The sequence below is a fragment of the Eublepharis macularius genome, chromosome 7, assembly GCF_028583425.1.
Source record: "Eublepharis macularius isolate TG4126 chromosome 7, MPM_Emac_v1.0, whole genome shotgun sequence".
In the NCBI taxonomy this organism is placed as follows: Eukaryota; Metazoa; Chordata; class Lepidosauria; order Squamata; family Eublepharidae; genus Eublepharis; species Eublepharis macularius.
Window position 1 is genome coordinate 98529396 of NC_072796.1, and position 22050 is coordinate 98551445.

Below are 22050 nucleotides of genomic sequence, written 5' to 3' on the forward strand. Positions count from 1 at the left end.
TGGGCACTGCCACCTCCTCTCCACTGGGTGAAGGGAGGAACAGGCATTGCTTCCTGCTCCATGCCTGATCCTGACAGGTGAAGGTGGGTGGTGGGCATTGCCACCTGCTCTGCTCCTTATCCCAGTCAGGTGAAGGCATGAGGTGGGCATTGCCACCTGCTCCGCTACTAATACCAGCTGGGTTAAGGCAGGGGAGGGCATTGCCACCTTCTCCACTCCTAATACCAGCTGGGTTAAGGTAGGGGATGGGCATTGCCACCTGCTCTGCTCCTAAAACCAGCTGGGTTAAGGTCAGGAGTGGCATTGCCACCTGCTCCGCTCTTAATACCAACTGGATTAAGGTGGGGGGTGGGCATTGCCACCTGCTTCGCTCCTAATACCAATTGGGTTAAGACAGGGAGTGGGCATTGCCACCTGCTCTGCTCCTAATACCAGCTGGATTAAGGTGGGGGATGGGCATTGCCACCTGCCTTACTCCTAATACCAGCTGGGTGAAAGGAGGAGGCGGGCATTGCCACCTCCTCCCATCCTGCTCCCGGCCTGGGCTTCCCACCATGGCATGTTTTCTGGAGAGACATGGTGCCTTGCCTAGGCTTCCGTCCATGGTAGCGCCGTCTGGTGGTGCATCAGGGTATAAAGTGAGTTGTCTGAAATACGCTTACTCAATTATATAGTAAGATTAATTTTAAAAGCATTTGTTATAGTTAGTTACTAATACCTCTTAATAATCAGATAGAAATGTACTCCCCAAGTACAATCACATATTGTTATAAATACAGGGATAGGAGGGGACTCTCCCATATTTCAAATAACTTGTAGTTCTGGATACTAGTCACATGTGGGTACCTAGTTCTGGCATGCTGATTAAATTCATGAAATCAATGGGCTTAGCTGGGAGTAACTCTGCTTAGGATTTCACTGTATATATATGATTTTTATTTTATTTATTTATTTATATATGATTTTTGAGCATATAAAAATAAAATATTAATACTGTAACTGTAGACCTGCAAAATTTTGTGAAAAGGCATGCATGCATACATGCTCACCATTGCACTATACCTTCTGCATCTCCCATGCATTTTCTTTTCCTCCTCTAATAGGATTTCCATCTTTTATAGTACTTTTGCTGAAGTGAAATAAAAGCCAATGTCAATTGAAGTCAGACTAGTGGTGTTATTTAGGGATGAAGGACTAGTTGTTCTACTAAGACGGAGACTGCAATCCTAAGGTTACTTACTTGGTAGTAAGCCCTATTAAGTAGGATGGACTTACTTCTGAGTAAACCTGCTTAAGATTAATTCTGTCTCTTTAGGTCATGGATGCCATATTTGACTTCAACTCTAGGAGTCCTTTTGCACTCACGTTTAAAAGCAAATGATCTGAGCAGTCAGGACTATAGCCTTTGCACCGGCTTGGAACCAACCCCTTTTACACTCTCTGCTCCTGATTCGGTCTCACGTTCTTTGCTGCATTTTATATTCACTTGTTCTACTGCGAGCTTTGTGGGCTACTGAATACACATCACTTTTTTTAAAGTTTGAGCATGCACGGTAAGACTAAGAATCTCCACTCTCTCTGTGCTGCCAATTCAAACCTTAACTGTTGACATTTTGAGTCTTTTTACTTAGAATACAGCACAAGAGCAGCTACACTGAGATTAACACCAATCCTTTCACCCCCCCTGCCTACTATTCGTGGAATGATCTTCCTTCTCCCCCCCACCTTTTTTTTATCATTCTCTGCAACCAGAGAAGAGCAATAAAAGAAAGCTGGTTCCACGCAGAGAAGGCTACAGGACAGAAATGGGTATGTGTGTGGGGGAGGGGGAACCGCTCCATTTAGCCAGGTCCCAACTGAATGCTTTAAAGAAAATCTTCTTAGGTTTGTGTTGGGGAAAGCTTCCATCTCTACGACTGTTAAATGCCCACAATTCTGTTTTAAAGTGCTTGATGCCTCAATGATACTGTCCTTCAGAAGCAGGAAAAAATAATAACAAAATAAATAACATTTGATTTATATACCGCCCTTCAGGACAACTTAATGCCCACTCAGAGTGGTTTACAAAGTATGTCATTATTATCCCCACAACAAAACACCCTGTGAGGTGGGTGGGGCTGAGAGAGCTCCAGAGAACTGTGACTAGCCCAAGGTCACCCAGCTGGCTTCAAGTGGAGGAGTGGGGAATCAAACCCAGCTCGCCAGATTAGAGTCCTACGCTCTTAACCAGGGAAGAGGCAGAGCCATTGTTCTGTTTGTTTTGTGCTAGCTCAACCACTCATCAGAAGGGACTGTTAAATGCCCATAATTCTGTTTTAAAGTGCTTGATGCCTTCAGAAGCAGTAAAAAAAATCAGACAGGGAATGAGAAGGGAAGGGGGCAGAGGAGGCGAGCGATGGGCACAGATGAACTGCTGCTTGGTGCAACAGTTGCTGCCCAATGGCAAAAGAAGAGTTAGGGGAGCTCATGAGGGTGAGTGTGGTTAAATCTGCTTTGGCCAATCAACTTGTGATAGGAAAGAAAAAGGGGGAGAGAGAGAGGCAAACATTTTACACTTACTTTCACTGACCCAAGCGGGAGTCAGCATCTGAGGCAAAACAAAAGTCACAATATGTCCGTAGTCAGATGCCCCGGGGAAAACCTAACTTAGCCCAGAGCTGTGTCACATGACTAACTTGGAAGTGTAAAAGGCAGAAAAACATGGGATGCGAAACAGTAATGAATGCGCTGTAAAGGCCGAGTGCAAAAGACTTCTAGGACTCTCTTCTTGATTAGTTACATTTGGTATTTTACAAAGTATATCAATATCACTGAGAATGAGTGGTACAGATCAAGGTAGATAAACCTGCACTGACAAGAATTAGCTGAAGATTTTAAAAACTCATATACTGAAAAGATCTTCTTTAGTATGAATCCATTTTAGTACAAAATATATCTGCCTTTCTTTAAACCTGTTTATATTTTAGAGACATAGAAGTCTGAATGAAAATCATTTTTTTTGGTACTTAGTATTGTGGCTTAGCACAGGACAAATAATTTAAATCTGCATTTGCATCCTTTAGCAAAAATATTTGTAAAAATAAACTTAGCAGCATCATTTCCATTTTGGGAAAATATTTTGTCTAGTTGTGTTACCAGAGGTCTTTGTTGAGATTTGGACTCAATGACAAAGGCACAATTGCATAGCTCAATTCATAAAACTGTAACTAATCTAGCCAGACATACAATATTGACAAAGTTAAAGGTGTCTCCTTTAGTCTTTGCCAATTTCTTCTAAACTGAATGCAGATGTGTTTAGTAGAAAACTGTTGACAATTGGTTAGATATTAAAATAAATGGGGAAAAATACTACCAAATTTTTAGGGTAAGCATTTTGAATCCAGGTGATATAAGTTGCAGAAAAAAGACCACCGAGAAAAATGCAAAAATGCAAAAAAAGACCACCGAGAAAAATGCAAAAAAGCAAAAATAACTGCAACCATTACAAAAGCTTTGGGCAACTCAATCCTATGCCCCGAGGCAGCATTGTTGCTCATGCGCTGATGTAAATGGGGCGCTGTTCCACAGCTCTCTATGGACTTTTGCAGGAGAGTCCCGCCAGTGCCTGAGCGTGACAAGGCGAGATGCAGCTGCTGCCAGGAGCGCCCGCCCGCCGTTCCCCTGACAACCCCTGACAACCCCTGACAACCCCTGACAGTCATGCCCCTGTACTGGAGAAATGCCCTTCCCTAGCGTGGATTGACAGGCCCTCCCTATGCCAGATTGCCCAAGTCCATCCCTGCTTCTACAAACACATCCCCCACTCCCTGGCAGGAACTTCCCATGTGCCGTGACCATCTTCCTGGCTTATCAGATGCCAGCAGCTCAGATTATCAGAGAATGAAAGTCCTCAGTGCCCCCCCCCAAACATTCATGGGCCATGGTTCAATTCCCACCCCACTGCCTGAAGTTACATTGAGGGGAGGAAGGGGGCAGGGAGGCTGGATGGGGCACCACTTGATACATTTGCAGGGATGTGTAAGAGGACATGTGTGACAGGGAGTTGAGAGAGGGGCTAATGGCAATGGCATAACTTTCCGCTGCTGGAGGGGGTGTTCCCAGGGCTGGAGTGGCTTTGGAAGCCACACCCCTGCCCCGCCCCCTCCCGCATCAGCGTGGGGACTTGCGCCAGACTTGCGCCTCTGCCCAGCCGCTAACATGCCTGCTGCTGGAGACCTGTCTGCGGTACTGCACCTCGGGCGGGCGCTGGCGGAGAGGGGTTTACGTCGGCGTAAGTGCCATTTATGCCCATGCAAGGCTTAGTTCTCTCCCTATATGGTTTCCACCCTGTTGCTTAGGATTGCACTGTTAAAGCACTTTATTCTTAGTAGGAGGACTGTAATAATCTTTTATATTTTCCTTTCTCCTTTACATCATATAAAATGTTACAGATTTTCACAAGCCTGGATGAATGACATAGTGTCTCCTACAAGAAATTGCTGGTCATATTAGGTGCTTTGGATCAGGTCTACAAAGTTGAGCATAACTATTTGCCATGTAAAGTCCGTTTGGTGCTTTAATAAACACAGTATTGGGTTGGAGAAGTTGTGCTGCAAACCTGTTTTAGATGCTTTGTCATCAAAGGTTTCCCAAGTCCCATATCAGTTACAAAACTCACTAGGTCACCTTGGATCAGTTACTTTCCTCAGTCTAACTTTAGGATTGTTGAGGATAAAATGGAGAACTAAGTACAGTGCTCCTTGAAGAAAAGGCAGGATATAAATTTGATTGGTGTCCTCATAATGATGTTTAAGCTCCTGCTTCTGATACTGTGCAAATATATATATTTGTAGTTGTATAAGCTTTTTCTCATTACCTTTCTGGAACCTTTCTGGTTCTGGAACCACTTATAAAATGAAATGGAGGTGCACAAAGTACTTGTACTATGCACTCAACATGCTTGATGAGTAGGCACTCAGTACAGGATATGCTACTTCCTGGGCTACACTAACCCCCTCTTGTTACTCTGAGATGCTGCTGCTTAAATGCTCCCACCCACTCTGGGCTTGGCCTCAGATTACAAGGAACTTGGTTGTACCAGCCTATATAGCTTCCTCCTCTCTTAATCTGGGTATTCAGAGAGGTCTGGAGAATCCATTAACACTGTAGTTTGTATGCTTCCCAAACCGTTGACTCCCCATGAGGTTGCCATCCCTTATGGCAACCTAAGGTAGGTTGGGACATTCCTAGATATTATGGGGATGGAGCCTGGAGAGGGTGGAGTTTGGGGAGAGGAGGGACATCAGCAGGATATAATGCCATAGAGTCCACTCTCCAAAGTAGCCATTATATCCAGAGAAACTGATCTGTATGGTCTGGAAATCAGTTGCAATTACAGGAGATCTCCACTTTCCACCTGGAGACTGGCAATCCTAACTCCACCCAGCTACAACCTTCTTCCAGCCTGAACATTAGCTAACAGCATTGCTGTTGATGGACTAATGTAACAGCACTTTTAATGCCTTCCCCAATATCTGTTGGTAGATGCTGTTCCTTATAGTTGCTGGAGTCCTAAGGTAGTTCCTGCTCCCTGTACAGTTACAGTTTGGCACTTCCTGGATCACAGATCTTCCTATATGGTCACCCTGGGAAATGTTTTCTGCAGATACTCCTCCACAGATGAGTGTTATCTTGGATATTATTTGGGGTGGGCTTCTGGATATAGAAGATTGGATCTTATGACTCCTTTCCACTAAGTTGGATCTTACTATTCCCTTCCACTAATTTTTCCTCTAACAGAGAAATACTTTCTTCAACAAAGAAAAACTTTTCTCTATCAAAGGAAACTTTTTTGCATCAGAAAAATTCATTATCCTGTAGAGAAGGTTTTTGTCCTTTGTCCCTAAGGAAAACTAAGTAGAAGAGGGCCATAGGATCCAACCCATATTCCGTAGGAGGCAGATTACTGGAGCTGGAACCAACAATGCAATAGATATGATCAGGGCTTTTTTTTCTGGGAAGAGGTGGTAGAACTCAGGACCGCAAAATGACATCACTTTGGGTCAGCTGGAACAAGGGGGGAGTTTTTTAAAGTTTAAATTGCCCTCGGTGAAAATAGTCACACAGCTGGTGGCCCCGCCCCCTAATCTCCAGACAGAGGGGAGTTTAGATTGGCATGGAGAGCAATCTAAACTTCCTTCTGTCTGGAGATCAGGGGGTGGGGCCACCGGCCGTGTGACCATTTTTAAGAGGTGCCGGAATTCTGTTCCACCGTGTTCCCAATGAAAAAAAGCCCTGGATATGATGTTGTTGCAGCAAATGCTGAGGAATAAAGTAGATCTGTTGAAAGAAAGCAGCAAGCTTTTTGTGAAGTTGTGCAGCAAACCTGTCTTAGATGCTTTGTTATCAAAGGTTTCCCAAATCCCATATCAGTTACAAAACTCACTAGGTCACCTTGGGTCAGTTACTTTCCTCATTGGACATAAACAGTATACAAACTATCTGTCATAGAAAGGATGTCCAGGTATGGCTCAGGGATGATGCCTAAAAATCCAGGAGTGAACAGGCAGCTGAGGGAAGATGTAACATGATTGCCAACTCCATGATTGTCATGATCAACTAGATGACAGAGCAGCCCTGCAGGTGGAGGAACTCCAAATGTGGCATCAACAACTGTCACCACAGTAAGGAGAGCTTGCAAGACTGAGGATACAGTGAAGCCTCCCTCCATTAGCATTCCACACCCTGGGAAACTCTTACAGGATGACTCAGCTGAACCCCACCCCTCCTGAGTAGATATAAATGACCTGCCAACATCCACACTGTGACACTGAGAGATCTCTGTCTTTTGGTGCTACACCTCTGAAGGTGCCAGCCACAGCTGCTGGCGAAACGTCAGGAACTACAATGACAAGACCACGGCTATACAGTCCGTAAAATCCACAACAACCAACGAACATTGTGTTCGGGGTTTTTTCCCTGTTCATGCCCACCTCTGTTCCTGATACTGATTGTACTAATCTCACACTGTGTAATCTGCCTTGAGTACCAGTGAGAAAGGGGGGCTAGAAATGACATAAATAAATAAACAATTTGGAAAATAGTTGCCATCATTGGTCTAGTTAAAAAAAAACTTTTCTGCTGAACTCTTACTGTATGCTAGATGCTCAATCAAGATGAATGTATTGTTTGCTCATGTATTGTTTGCTCATAAACTTACCTGATTCTGGATAAATAGAATGTCACTTTTAAGCAATATGGCAGGGGCATCCTTGGTTTAGATATATTTTTGAGCAAGTAAGTGATAAAACAATTGCTAGATTGATATGGTTAATTAAAATTCTTCATCTCTTTCTGTATTTTATTTCTGAGATAATATTTGCATCCAAAGTGTATCATGACCTTATGGCATGAAATTTCTAACAAAGATATGGGTCTGGAATTACAACAGAATTCAGCATTATTGGCATCCATTGATTATTTTACCTAGGGTGGCAAAATGCCAAACAAATGTTGGATGACTTCCTGTAGGCTTCACACAGATCTCAAGGATGATACAGAGTTCATGTGCCATTGCTTCAATTTAATCATAGTGCCACTCTTCCATGATGGCTCTTCATTAAATACTTCCTAGCTACAATGCTGCATTAGACCGGTGTTGAGTATACATATAGTAATCAGGCCCTTTCTTTATTGTTTCCATGTTATGACATCACAAAATAATTTTGCAGCATTTCTGAGGGGCAGTCTGAAAGATTACCTCAGGCCACCCAGTCTTGACACTTCCTGGTCTTGAAGGAGTTCTAATCTGTACGGGATTACTTGCCCTGGGTCATTAACTAGTCTTACTGCTGCTGTTGCATTCTTCATAGACCTGGTGTTATGCCCTCAGCGTCTGCAGTATAAGTGGTTGAACTATTCACTGCCTAAATAATTCTGACTATATTCTACTAAATCTGAACCAGATGTTCTGCTGACCACCTTTTGCTGTCAAGTCAAGCTGTTTCTGCTGTTTTCCATAGGCAGACTCATTCAGGTGACCAACATATTTCTTTTCTCATCAGCTCTTTCATTTCCACTTCAGAGTTTGCCTGAATAAAAATAAACTATCAGTAGCAGTTCAAGTGTCTGCCTCACTTAGTAGTGACTGATCCACTAAACTTTTGTCTGTCTGTCTGTCTCATGCATATTACTAGCATTAGGGAGCTAAACAGAATACACATTGGTAAAAAGAAGTAGACAATTTCAAAGGAAAAGAAAGCTTGATTTGTGCCTCTTTGTAGTCAGAGAGAAGGGGGTGTGAAACAGTATCCTAATACCCTATACTAAAAAACAGATGGCACCCAATCACTGTGTTTTCTGTTCAAAACTCCACCCCTCTAGTTTTGGCTGCAGAATAGACCCTTGGAATGAGCTGCACTTTCTGGATCACACAGGCTGTAACATATAAAAGCTGTTAGCAGCTCCTGTGGCCAGCAGCTAGAAAGCTTGCAGAGTCTTTCTCTCTCTTTTTGTGGGTTTGAAATAAGACGCACTCCTCTTTCCAAGGGTTCACACTAGAGCACTGAAAAGAGCTGTTTAACTTGGAAGAACAATACACTAGGCTTTTGCTTCTGCACAGAGGTAAGCCATTAAGCTTAGTCAGTTTGCTTTGCATGCATTTTTATTAATACACATCCTATTTTGCTGGACTCAGTTTAACAGTACAAGTAAGACATTCTGTTTCCATGTCTTCTCATATTTCTTGCCTATCGCTTTGCTTATAAATCTTTATCAACAGCATCATTATGAATGACCAGGATGAATGTATCTTTTTCTCTTCAAAATAGCAGATGCTTTTTTCAGTCTTTTTAGTTGTAATAAGATGGCCAGTATGAACAAATCTTGCTTTATGATGCAATTTGTGTGTACAGTTGCTAAGTTACCTGAGAGAATGTGGAGCTCTCTTTGGCTCCCTGCAAATGTCATATTTTGGGTTTTTTTGCATACATTAATCATCTTGTGGGAACAGCTGTAAAGGGAAGAGGGAAAAGCTGATTTGAGAGTAAAAGAGATTCACTTTGATACCAGTCACTGTCTCTAAATCCTTTTCCTTTTCAGATTTTCTCTGTACTCCCTGATTTAGAGCAGAACTCCCTTTCCAGCCCCCAAATGACAGTAATTTCTGCAATCAGTGGTGCTCTTTTAATTTGCATTCTCTATGAAATAAGTGCAGTAGAGTTTACCAATTCCACTGGCTCATTCCTGTCAACCAATAATTACACTGATGTCGAAGCAGCCTTGGCAGCTCATTTGGATTCTGCAAACATCCCCAAAGCCAGGAGGAAACGATACATTTCACAGAATGACATGATCACTATCTTGGATTATCACAATCAAGTCAGGGGCAAAGTCTTCCCACCAGCAGCCAACATGGAATATATGGTAACAAGACCTTTATTTACTTATTTACCATTTTTGAACATTCCAAGCTTTGGTCTAGAAATGAAAGTATGCATTTGATATTGTTATATTTCTAAATGGTGCCATTTATCCCAAGTTAGCAAGGCCAATGGCTTTTGAAACTGCTTTTGAATTTTATTACTTTCTGTGTCCTAAGTAACATAGTGGCTCACTTTCCAGTATGGTTTCTTTTTCTCTTCATATAATAATGACATGTGAGCTCTGACATAAATAGTCACTTTAAATAAACCTTTAACAGCTCTTACGTTATCATAAGCTCTGCGGCATACCTATAGTGCGAACTTAACCACATTTAACAGTCATCTCCCTCTCCCAAGGGAACTCTAGTTCTGTGAGAAGAGTTAAGGTCTGTAATTGTCCCAGGATTATCAACCTCCAAGTGGGGCCTGGAGATCTCCTGAACTAAAACTGATATCTGAACTACAGAGATCAGTTACCCTCCAGAAAATGGAAATAGACTATATGACTTTATATCCCATTGAGGTCCCTCCCCTCCCCAAGCCCTGTCCTCCCCAACTCCACCCCCCAACATCTCCAGGAATTTTCCAGTGCAGAGTTGGCAGCACTGGTCACCTCAGATCTTTTAGCGACTGAGCATCTTCTGAATGTAGGAGATCTCTTGCACTGCTCTTTTATAGCGGTCACAGGCCTCTAGAACCATGCAGTGCGGAAGGGAAAACACCGCAGCTGGCAGCGTGATGTCTCCTGGCTTCTCACTCTGCCTGAAACGATGACTGGCCTTTGCTGCCATCTTCCTCCGTGCCCTCTGTTGATATGTTTTAGACTATCATTAGGGCAAGAACTTCATTTTGTTTACATCAGTCTGAAAAGCAGCTCCCACACTGATGCTTCTATACATACAAATAAATAAATGAATGAATGAATGAATGAATAAATAAATACAGAAACAATTTTTTTTAGTCTGCTTGTGAACTACATATATGAACCCAGGATTGCTATTCTTAAAAAGAAGAAAAATTCCAAGGATAGTCAGAATGGCTTATCCACTGCAGGGCTGGAATTCATTAACAAACTCTACAACATCTGTCAGGATTTAAGTAAGGATTATAAGTGGCTCTTTATGTTTAATACCGCAACAAAGCATTGTATCCAGATTTCCATTCTCTAGCAGACTTTTGGCTACATTTTCTTCAGAACCAGCTACCAGGATATTTTGTATTCATGTTATTTTTAATTCTCTCTGTGGAGCATAAACTACAGTACAGAAACTGCTTTAACTGTCATTCCAGTTCTCCAGGGAACTCTGGGAAGTGTAGTTCTGTGAAGAGGACATGGCTCTGTAATAGGCAGTTCTTAGCCTCTTTAGCAAACAACTCATCTCAAAATTCTTTTGGGAGATTGGAGAAGCCATTTCAAATGAATTCATTTAAAGCCAATGCAAATTTAGATTGTCTCTTATGTTAACATGCCTTATCTTTCTCTTTACTTCATACCATGAATTAAGTGTAGGCTAATATCCATGAAAAATCATGGCACAATAGAGAATTTTAAATAGCCACAATCCTTTTTTAGTGCTTTTCCATGTTATTTTCTCCAGATCATTTTTTTCTCTGCTTTCCCCCCAAATATGTCAGTTCATATGATCAGAGCCATTTTTTCTATCTACAACAGTAGCGCCAGTTCATATGGTCTCTCTAGAGCGTAGTTTATTTATATTTTATCTTGTTGTGTTTTGAAGGCTCTAGGCAGCTAGAAACTGAGGATCCATTAAAGGGCTTTAACAATAAACATAGAAATGGAGACATAAAACTCCACATAAAACTGGCTATCTTTGTCTGCCTTCTTCTTCTGGATTTCTCTCACAAGGCTGTTGATGTTCTTGGTCAATATGGTAAAGAAGAGGAATAGCTGCTTCCCTAAGTGTGGATTTATGCTATAGCTGTAACATCTGGTATTTATCTGGGAACTGTGGGTCATGTCATACTTTTTCACAGAAGCAGAAGTCCCTGTATGCAACATGGGAAATACCTCAGTTCAGATTGATGGACAAGGGTTTCAAATTGCTCTTTGTCTCAGTCTGGAATCCTGGTTTGCATTGCAACCATAAACCATTGTTTGCCAATTAACATCAAATTGTGGTTTGTCAATAATCATAAAGTAATTAATTACCCAACTGCCCTCAAGGCAAGGAAAGTTGGGAGAGGAGCACTGTGATGTAGTGTCAAACAACTGTTTGGCATGATGTGGACTAAGCTTTGGTACCATAGGGCTGTGTACATCCCTATGAATTTTTTTTTACAAATTTGAGGTTAACAAAATGTATTTATTTATTTGAATGGATTTTTACCACTTCCCTTTAATTAAGAGCTCAAAGTGATTCGCAACAAAATAAGCCTCAAGTAAAATCTCCAAGTTTATTCAAGTTGCAGACCATATACTATAAACAAAACTTAAGAATTAAAACTCACAGTAAAACAAAACTTTGCAACATCTACAATGCAGCTTTTGCAGAGGCTTCTCAGAAGTAATCTTAATTTTGAAGAGTCAGAGATGGCTGAGTAATTCAGTAGCCATTTCTGAAGGAATCTCTCTCTGGCTGTTGCATGCTTTGGACAGTAGAAAAAGTATGAGACAATGAATTGACCACAACTAATGGGCAGTCACAAAAGTGCTGATCTAAAGGTGTTTTAAGGAAACGGCCCTTCATCTGGGCTACTGGCAACATGTTGCAACACGTGATCATGTATCACTGCCTCAGTTTTGGAACTGCCAGCATATTAAAATAATGAGGCAGGTCAAACTAGGTAGAATACGTAATTCTCATATGGAGTGGGGAGCGTTTTCGCGCAGTATACTTTTGAAGGGAGTCCCAGTCCTGTTTAAGCGGCTTCTCTGTAAGTAATGCTCTTTTTCTTTCAGTTAAATTTCTTGATTTCCATTAACCTATTCAGTTTATTTCCATGTCCACAGTTCTGTTCCACTTTGGCCAACAGTGCTTAGGGACTACTTATCTGGTGCTCAAGGGCTGCTTATATGGTGAAAACTGGAAGGTCTTCAGAATTTTACAGTCTGTATTTAAAGCTGCCTATGGCTTTCCTGATCGATGAAATTTTTGGAAAGCCCACAACAAAATAAATACACCCGAAGAAGCAGGAGTAATAATCTTTCACAACTCCTTCACTTACCCATTACAAAAACAACTGCCCCATTTCTACCATATACAAAGTCTGTTTAACAATATTAACTGTCTAGGCTGGATTCAGCCAGCTTTCTCAGTTACTCTCACCCAATTTGTTTACTTCAGCTACTGTTGCACACCTTTTGCCCATACAGGTTCAATGATCCTCAGCATAGCCTTCAAAGACTACCCTCTCTTTCCTTTGATAGGGATAAGCTAGTTTTATCTACCACTCTATCTATTCAATTTGTGCATCTTCAGTTATTAGTTCTCCTCCTTCATTTTCATCAAAATTATCTTCTTCATTTTCATCATCATCATTTTCATCTACATCATGATCACCACCATCATCACACAGAAATATTTGCATTGCTGATACATTTTTCAAAAGGAAGGGGATGCACACACACACACACACACTCTGCTATGCATACAGAAAAAGTGACCTATACTGAGCAAAAGAAAATCCCAGTGGTTAATGCGATTAACTAATAGACAAGTATTTAGTTAAAGTATTCTAAAAATGGATTCCAGATATTTTCTGAGTTTGTAAAATGTGTCTTATTTTGTAACTACAGTCCCTCTTAGAAGCCCAAAGTACTATTTCCACCACCCACATATGGTATTCCTTTCTTTCCAAGTTTTTAATAATAGACAGCAATAAATGCAGAATGATGAGCAGAAGTTTGCTGAGAGCCAGACAATGCCCACACTGGGGAGTGCAGTCATTAACTCCATGAATTCTAAGAAACAAGAAGAGCTTATGTCAATCAATTTGCTAAGCTGCTTCTGATGATGTTTTCCAGGACTCTCCAAGACCATAGCACATAAGCACTGCAGTCCTCATTTTTGCTACATCTCCTGCAATATGTTAGTTTAACAAGATCCTAAATGGACAAATCAATTTGAAAGAGAACTGCAATTTGAAAGAGAATTATTGTATCAGATACAGTCTTTCCCTCCATGCCAGGTTCTAATGAGAAAGCTCAATTATGCGACAGATTCCGAGCTCTACTTTTTACAATGATATTCACGAATGTGTAATCTACATATATGATAGCAGGGTAGGCAGCCCTCAGTATGCATGTCGAACAGTGGCATTGTTAGCAGTCAGACTTGCCCCCATAACATTAAAAGGCTTATGATTATGGTTGTGCCATAATAAGCCCCTTCTCTGAATGTGCTTCAAGCACTAAAACTGCTACCCAAGCAGGCAGAAATGTGGAAGCCAGATCCTGGCTGGAAGATGAAATGTGCAAACATGGGGAATGACAGGTGAGGCCAGCTCACCCCCCTCCCACACCCTGGAGGTGTGCTAAGGATCCTGATACAATAAGGCCTTCTTGAAGGCCTTGAATTAATCAATGCAACACACCCTATCAACCTCTCCTTAGCCACGTTCTTGTTCTTAGGCAATTCAGGGAGCTGATAGCCTCACCCATCCATCTCGCGGGTTGTTAATCATAATTGATAACTTTAGTTCCACCCCAGAAGACCTAATCAAACCTTCTTAGTTTATTGTCACACCCTGGAGACAGTTTACCGGCTGATTGTCCCACTTTGGAGACAGTTTGCCAGCTCTTTGTCTCACCCCGGAGACAACTTCTCAATCCTTTTTCCACCCCGGGAACAACCACTCAAGTCTTTGTTTTTGAGGCAGAAGATGCAATCTTGCCATTGGGTAGGACCCATGGTATGAAATAGACTGTCCCTCTGCCATAAGCTGTGTGCATGCTTTGGATCCAGCATCCATCCTCAAACCTCCATTTCAGTCTTTCTGCCTTGAAGTGCAGGCCGCCCAACGCTCCTCCTCTTACCTGGATGTCTGGATGGTAAATATCACCCAATTCCTCAAACTCTGTTTCTAGTTAGCTCTGAATGCTTGTTGTGTGTGTGTTATGTGCTGTTGATCTATGTTATTTTCAATAAAAATCCCCTTTTTCAGTTGAAATATCTGTCTGGTTATTGAAAGGAGTTCTCTAACCAGGACAATCCTCTTATACATTGGTGGAGATCCCTAAGTTACCTGCTCTTACTGCCTCCTCCTTGCTGCTAATTCCCCCCAACTCTCAAGGAGACCGTCCATTTGGGTAACAGCATACCAGACCATTTTGCAGCACCAGTTTTCTGTCCAAGGGACTGACAGCACCTCTGAGGTTCTGCTTGCTTGCAAGGTCCAGGACAAGCACAGTCCTTGTCTTCCCCCTCCTTTTTGCCAGGCCACCACACCAACAGGTGTATGAAGTAGGTTATCTGGCAGTTGGGCCATAAAGGTTACCTACCACTTTCCTTTAGGTTTCCCCCTTCAACAGCTAGGTTGAGGTGGCCTGGCTATTTTAAATGATAGAATAAGCTAACAAATGAATGCATGAAGGTCCCTTATACTGAATTAGACCATTGGTCCATTAAGGTCTGTATTGTCTACTCAGACAGACAGCAGCTCTCCAGGTCTCAGGTGGAGGACTTCCACATCACCTAACAATCTGGAGTAGAGATGGGCACGATCCGCATTACGATTGAAAAAACCCCACGATAATGGCGATCACGCGATCGTGACCCGGCGGATCGGGATTGTCCACGGCCAATGATCTAGCAATCGGGAAAGGCCTGGATCATTGCGTTCGGGCTCAGATTGGGGATCCAGACACTCAGGCGCCAGCAATCTATTCCCCTGGCAACGGAGCCAGGGGAAAGCCTGAGCTCTGTTTGCCCTCCTTCTGTCACTCTGGAAACCCAAATGGAAGCCCAGCTTTCCTTGATCAGCAGGGCTTCCTTCCAACCACGGAGCAGCAAAGCAGTCACAAGTTGGGAGAAGACACCCAGGGGAGGGAGGGGGAAGGGGGTGTTCTCTAGCCATGGGCACTCCAATCTCATCCCTGCAAACCCTGATAGGCAGCTCTGACGGCCAAACACAGACCTCCTGTGTTGCTGAATGGGACCTGAGGGGAGGCGGCTTGTTGCCACCTCCCCGCGCCCACCAGGCCCGGTGGCCGCCGCCGCCACCCACATAGCTGGGAATAGCAGCATGTCCCGCTTTGGCCTCCATGATCCACGATCCATGGATCGGGAACAAGAGATGCTCGGTGTGGATCATTAATTCGGGATCGTCGCTGCCGCTGATCCATGATTGGCTGGATCATTAATTTTTTTGGGATCGTGCCCATCTCTAATTTGGAGTTGCAGGGATTGAAGCTGGGACCTTCTGCATGCAAAGCAGAGGCTCTACCACTTAGTCATAGCTTCACAAGCATTAGCTACAGAACCTATTTCAGACATACAGCCCCATCTCTATATCTTATTTATTATTTATGTATTCAATTTTTATATCGCTTCTCTTCAGTTAAGAACTTGAAGTGTTTCACTACAATTACAGCAGTTAAAAATAGTACAAAAGTATAATATTCAATAAAATCACAATAAGACAGCCTTATGCAATAATTACAAACCACTCTAGTCCCAACCCCAGCCTATAAAACCCTGCAAATAACGTAAAAATTGCAGGTAAATAAAAATGCACAGCAGTTTGCTCTTCCTCACAAAAGAATATTAGAGAGCAAGGGCATGTGGGAATAGTTCTGCCTTACAGAGTTTCTGAAACATCAACCAGTCCTGCGGAGCATGAGTGCCTTCTGACAGTGCATTCCAAAGGCAGGGTGCCACAATCGTAAAGGCCCTCTTCCTGGTGGGCCAGGAACCACCAGTAAGCCCTGTGATGACGAACGAAGTAGGCTGGGGGTGGGGTGGGGGTTCATAATGGGAGGTTTTACTGTTCTAGGAGTCTTCAGATGAAGACTACTTTTCTGCTAGTCCACAAGAACCATAGTATGTTATGGCAGATACAACAGGTACCCCCACACTTCTGTTGCAGAATTAAAAATTCTGTGTATGTTATTGTATTCTGTTTGCATGGAGCAAAAAGATTCACTACAGAAATGTATTCTGTTATTATGAAATCATCACCACATTTGTTATAGCAGGGATAATGGCTTCTTCTTCCTTCATCCCATCTTTTTGCTACATTCCCACAGTTAACAGTCCTTGCTCTTTACTACATATGTACCTACAGCGTGGATGTCATGGTTATGTGCTTCTTCTTTGCTTGAACGACTTGGAAAAAATGTGAGAAAATGAGCAGATTAAAAAGGAGAGAGATAAAAGGGTAACATTTCTGTACACTGTAATAGGTACCTTATCCGATTAAATGTTTTGAAACATTTATTTACTCATAATGGTTATTAGTCTGTTGCATGAGATCACCACTGTTCAAGCCTTAATTTATTGTTTTTAAACATGGCCAGCCAAATCTTGAAGCCTTAGGATGGGTGAAAATTTTAAGTAACAAAAAGATGCTTACATTTCTCCTTCCCCTCCTCCACAAATCTATATATGATGCTTAATCCTGACCAGCAAATGCCTGGTGGTATAAAAATGTTGCCTACTGCTTCAGAAATGAATTCAGTTTCCATGAGAAAAGAGTTCCAAAAATATGGAATAGCTGCTGAGAATTCTGTTGCATGCTCTCCTGGCTCAATCCTACAAAAACACTTTCCTGGGAGTAAGTAAAATTATACTTACTTCTGAGCAGACCTTTTAAAAATTACACCTATTGAGCTTTTTTCTTTATACGGCATAGTAAATTTTTGAGATACATGGAACTTAAAGGTTCAGAGTTTTTTTTTTTAAAATCATAGATTATGAGCAACACTGTCATGGAATTTTATATGCAGACTTTGAAACACCTGCTGGTAAAGTGATCCTGCTAGTCTAACCTCCAGGAGATGCATTATTGTATTCCACAGCAGCTACATATAAAATTTCATATCATTGCAGTTCTCAGTGAGTGCATTTTAATGTTAAAAATAAGCTGGATAAGCAGGATTCACATAGTTTTAAAAGATATGTTTATCCTAAAGTCACAGAAGCATCTTGGATAACTCAGATTGCTAACAAGCATATGAAAAAGAGGCCTGTCAACATGACTAAACCGAGAGGACATCACACTGGCTTCTTTTTGCCAGAAATGTATTGATTTTGACAGCTCTTTTACACAGAGCTTACTGAATTCCTGCTCAGATCATGCTGTACATATACACTCAGCACCTCTCAACATTTTATGGAAGAACTAAGGACATGTTGTTCTTTTGCTGGGATTAAGTCCCTTACATGCAGCAATCCTGTGTTTTGAATGGAAATATCTGAGACAGAAAAAATGCATTCATACTTTGTACCTTGTTCCATAAATGGGCAATGGGTGGCTAATCAATGGGTGGGGTTTGTTTAAATAAATAGAACTTAACCTCGATGACTAGGAGACGGCACTTCACTGTCAAGTATACTTGTGATTCATCTGCCAGTATCATTTGTTACTGAGTGAACCAGGAAAGGCATTTCAAAACCAAATCTGTCCATTCAAGAGTTCAATAAAGGGATCAAAACAAAACTTACATGTGAACAAGACAATGAACAAAACCACATTAATGTCTGTTAAATTCACTTTGGGAAGGAAATCTGATTAAATTTCATACTACTTCGATTTGTTCTTCAGTTCCATTGAGGTTTTCTGGCTGAGAAACACTCTACTTACACCAGGGATGTCTCCTCTCCCATAATTTATTATGTTTTTTTTTAAAAAAATCACCACTTGAAGGCTGCCCTTATGAGTTTCCCAGCCCGTGGCCTGGATCTGTAGTGGCCACCAACATGTGTGAATAGAGTCTGTTTGGTCAGATCTACTAAACAATAGGTCTGGGAAATGCATCACATTCAGTACAAACAAAGTGACTACTTTTCTGAGTCCATTGAAGTCAATGTCCTTACATAGGTGTAACTGTTTATAATTGCACTAATTGTAACAATTAACAGGACCTGGAAGGCATGGCTTGCTTGTTTTAAGCGCCATGTTAGAATTACCTGGCACTTCCCCACATTAACAGAGAAATCCTAAGAACAGTTTCCTGGGAGTAAGCGCCATTGAATAGACCAGAGCAGGATTCTGAGTAAACATGAATAGACCTGTTTAGGATTGCTCTCATTAAATGCCACATTAAATGATTTAACATATTCAAAACATTAAGCTATATTACACTGGAAATAAGCTGTTCTTCATAGCACTTGTGAAATTGTCTTAAATGAGACTAGAAAGAAAGAAAGAAAGAAAGAAAGAAAGAAAGAAAGAAAGAAAGAAAGAAAGAAAGAAAGAAAGAAAGAAAGAAAGAAAGAAAGGTGTCACTAATTTAAATCCAAATAATCCAGTCTGAATGTAGTCTGGATGAAAACTAAGATACTGTCTTGGAAATAAGGATGAAGCTCTGTATTCATGAGTTTTTTCTCTTTCCAGTGATTTCTAGAAGACATGTTCAACTGTTTTTAAAAGTGATATACTTATTTCATTTATTTTAACTTCTGAGATACTCGAACTGGTCCACACTGCTTAACACAAAAATTACATATTCAGTTAAATATGAATAATCAACAAAAACACCAATACTGCTAACTGCTAAAAACAGCAGCCAAGGAATTTTAAATAATTACTCTCATCCAAAAACATGACACATCGGATCAAACTGTACAACAATATGAATGAACTTTACAGTTATCCTATGCAACCAACCGCAGTTGTCGCTGGAAAAAGAATTTTTTCTTCTACCCAAGTAGAATTTCCTATTTTATTCATCAAAATACCATGTCTCCCTTTTATCAATAGACCACAATTTTTTCCTGATCTATTTTAACAGACAGAAGCTTGGCTCCATCAGAAGATTTCGGCATGTGCCAAGGGTCTTCGCCGAAACAGAAGTGTGGGAACACTCCCTCCCCCATGCAAGTCCTTTGCGCTAAGTTAAACATTTCGTACCATTTTTCCGCTTGCACAACATACTCTGCAAGCAGTTTCTGGGCAGTATAGAAAACACTAGGTGTTTCACAATCTCTTGCACAAACAAAACTGTGTTAAGTCCATTTATGTTTCCACTTGTGCATTGCTGCATCTAAGCCATTATAAAAGTAATTAACTGAGGCAACCACTCACCCCTGATTTTACTTACTTCAACATCATGTTCTTTCTCTTTCTCATATTCTTCTAATAGTTAAGTCTGTTCTTCTCCCTTGCACCCTTGCTTTATTTACTAAGATTTCTAATCCATGGAGATTATTGCATCTTGCATTGAATCTTTGCATGCTCTGGGTTTTTTCTCAGGTACAAAACTTTACTGTTAAAAAGATACAACTTCAACATCTGAACATGGTGCCAAATGAGCAGACTTTTGGCCCACTGTATATACCTTGTTTAATGGCGCTGGATGGAAATATTAATAAACAGAAAATGTCTGATATGCTTTACTCCTTACAAAAAGGAGATCCATCCTTTGGGTCTGGTGTCATTTTAAATTTCTGGTCCTATCACTAACAATTAGAGGTGGGCATTGACCAGAAAATGGACCTAAATTTAATATGGTCTGGCCCGGTTCGTGGTTCACAAACACGCGGTTCATGGGACTCATGTTTTTCATGAACTTTGGTCTGTTTGGGCTAGTCTGTCGGTCCGTGGTCCGTGAGTTCAGACATCCTGGTGCCAATCTATCAATTCCCTAGGCAATGGAGGGGACGTCTGCAGACCTTCTGCAGCGCTTGATAGGCAGCTCTGGCTGCCAACCAGAGGGCTCCCATTCTTCTCTATGTGAGCAAGAAGCAAGAATTAATTCCCTAGGCAACAGAGGGAATGGATGTTCTGCAGCCATAGGAACACCAATCCTAGCCCTTAAAACCTTGATAGGCAGCTCTGGCTGCCAACCAGAGAGCTCCCATTCTTCTCTATGTGAGCAAGGAGCAAGAATTAATTCCCTAAGCAATGACTGGGAAGGTGTCTGTGTGGTGAGTGAGGGGGCTTTTCCCCCACCTTTTTCTCTTTGATTTTGCTTCATTGCAACTTTTTGGTGCTGCAAGCCAATGCAAGTCAATGCCATTTACGACTCATAGTATCTACTGCAAGTTTCTTGGGGGTGGCTGCTTTGGGGGTCTGTAACTTGGATGTCCAAAATGCAATCTTGACCAAATTTGGAGGGTGGCTGGAGGATAGGCTCCTGAAGATTCATGGCAAGTTTGGGCTCTCTGGGTGCAAAGGGGAGTGGTGCCAGGGCCCATGGAATGACAGACCATGGACCAACAAACTGGTCTGTGAAACAGGCTGGTCCATGAAAAGTTCATGGTTCGTGGTTGGTCAGTGAAAATCGATGGACCACGGGCTGGCAGTCCTTGGAGTTTTCCCAGTCTACTAACAATATGAGATACTGAAATCTCTTGAAATATGATTACTTCTGCACTCAGCATTAATAGATTTATGCTAGATTACTGTCATTTGCTTTACATGGAGCTGCCTTTGAAAATCGTCTAGGAGGTTCACTTCATCCAAATGCAGCAGTCAAGCTGTTGTCAGGGGCAGAATAGAGGGATTGTATTACCCCAGTGCTGAAAGCTGTATTGGCTGCCCAGTTGTTTCTGAACGCAATTAAAAATGCTAGTTCTTACTGTTAAAGCCTTAAATGGCTTGGAGACACGCTTCATGAAGGACAGCTTCCTCCCATTTTGTCCAGCCTGCCAGTTAAGATCTGCCTCACAGGCCCTGCTCTCTGTGTAGATGGCAACCAGAGACAGGCTTTTCAGTAGTGGCAAGTCTTGCGTGTGGAATGCCCTTTCCTTTGAGGCTTGCCTGATGCCTGTGCGCTTTCTTTTAGGTGTCAGGCCAAAACATTTCTGTTCACCTAGGCTTTGAATTAAGGAGTTGATTTTTTAAACACTATTATAACATGGAAACTGTTATTTTAAGCTGTCAGTTCTCTGTTTTTATGGTCTATGTTTTTATGCTGAGCTGTGGCTTTTTCAATGCTGGATTTTAATGTTTTATTGTCACTATTTTTATTTTGTAAGCTGCCTTGGGCAGGTTCCTGGAGAAATGACATAAAAATGTACTAAATAAATAAACAAATAACAACAGCTAGGGGGGAATGGGTTTAACAATGAATTGTCATGGCACTGACATAGATATAGCTTCTTATAGCAACAGTTGCTTAGTGATTTTCAGTGGGATTCATCCAGCAGGTAACTTGTACCAGCTACAAGTAGACCAGTGTGAAGCTCTAAGGGACGTAAAAGAGATGCCAGTGGGCACACTCAAGGAATGCAGCTCTTGATCCACCAGAATTCAATGCTCAACTCATTTCTCCAAGCAGAGACTGATGAAAACCAAAGCTCTGCCTATAAAAAGCTGCATATAGCATAACAGACTGCATTCTGACTTGCTTTAATAGCATGGAATGGTTTTGGCTGATGTGCTTTGCCTTCTCCAGAAATGACACATAGAAAAGTTAAAATACCAGATATTAAATCACTATATATATATTGACTTGACTATTAGACTAGAGTGAAGGGCAGATGGTGACAGTTCTCGTATGTTCGCAGAAACAAAGAGAGTGAAA

The 22050-nt window shown here is 41.6% G+C and overlaps 1 protein-coding gene across 1 annotated transcript in view; it reads left to right on the forward strand.

Annotated features, from left to right (window-relative positions):
• The first annotated feature begins 8546 nt into the window (after nt 1-8546).
• PI15 (peptidase inhibitor 15) overlaps nt 8547-22050 on the forward strand; it is a 31133-nt gene continuing 17629 nt past the window's right edge. Inside the window, exons 1-2 of the mRNA XM_054986032.1 lie at nt 8547-8601; nt 9079-9402. Of these exons, the coding sequence (XP_054842007.1) occupies nt 9130-9402 (273 nt within the window). The 5' untranslated portion in view covers nt 8547-8601; nt 9079-9129. The remainder of the gene's footprint in view (nt 8602-9078; nt 9403-22050) is intronic.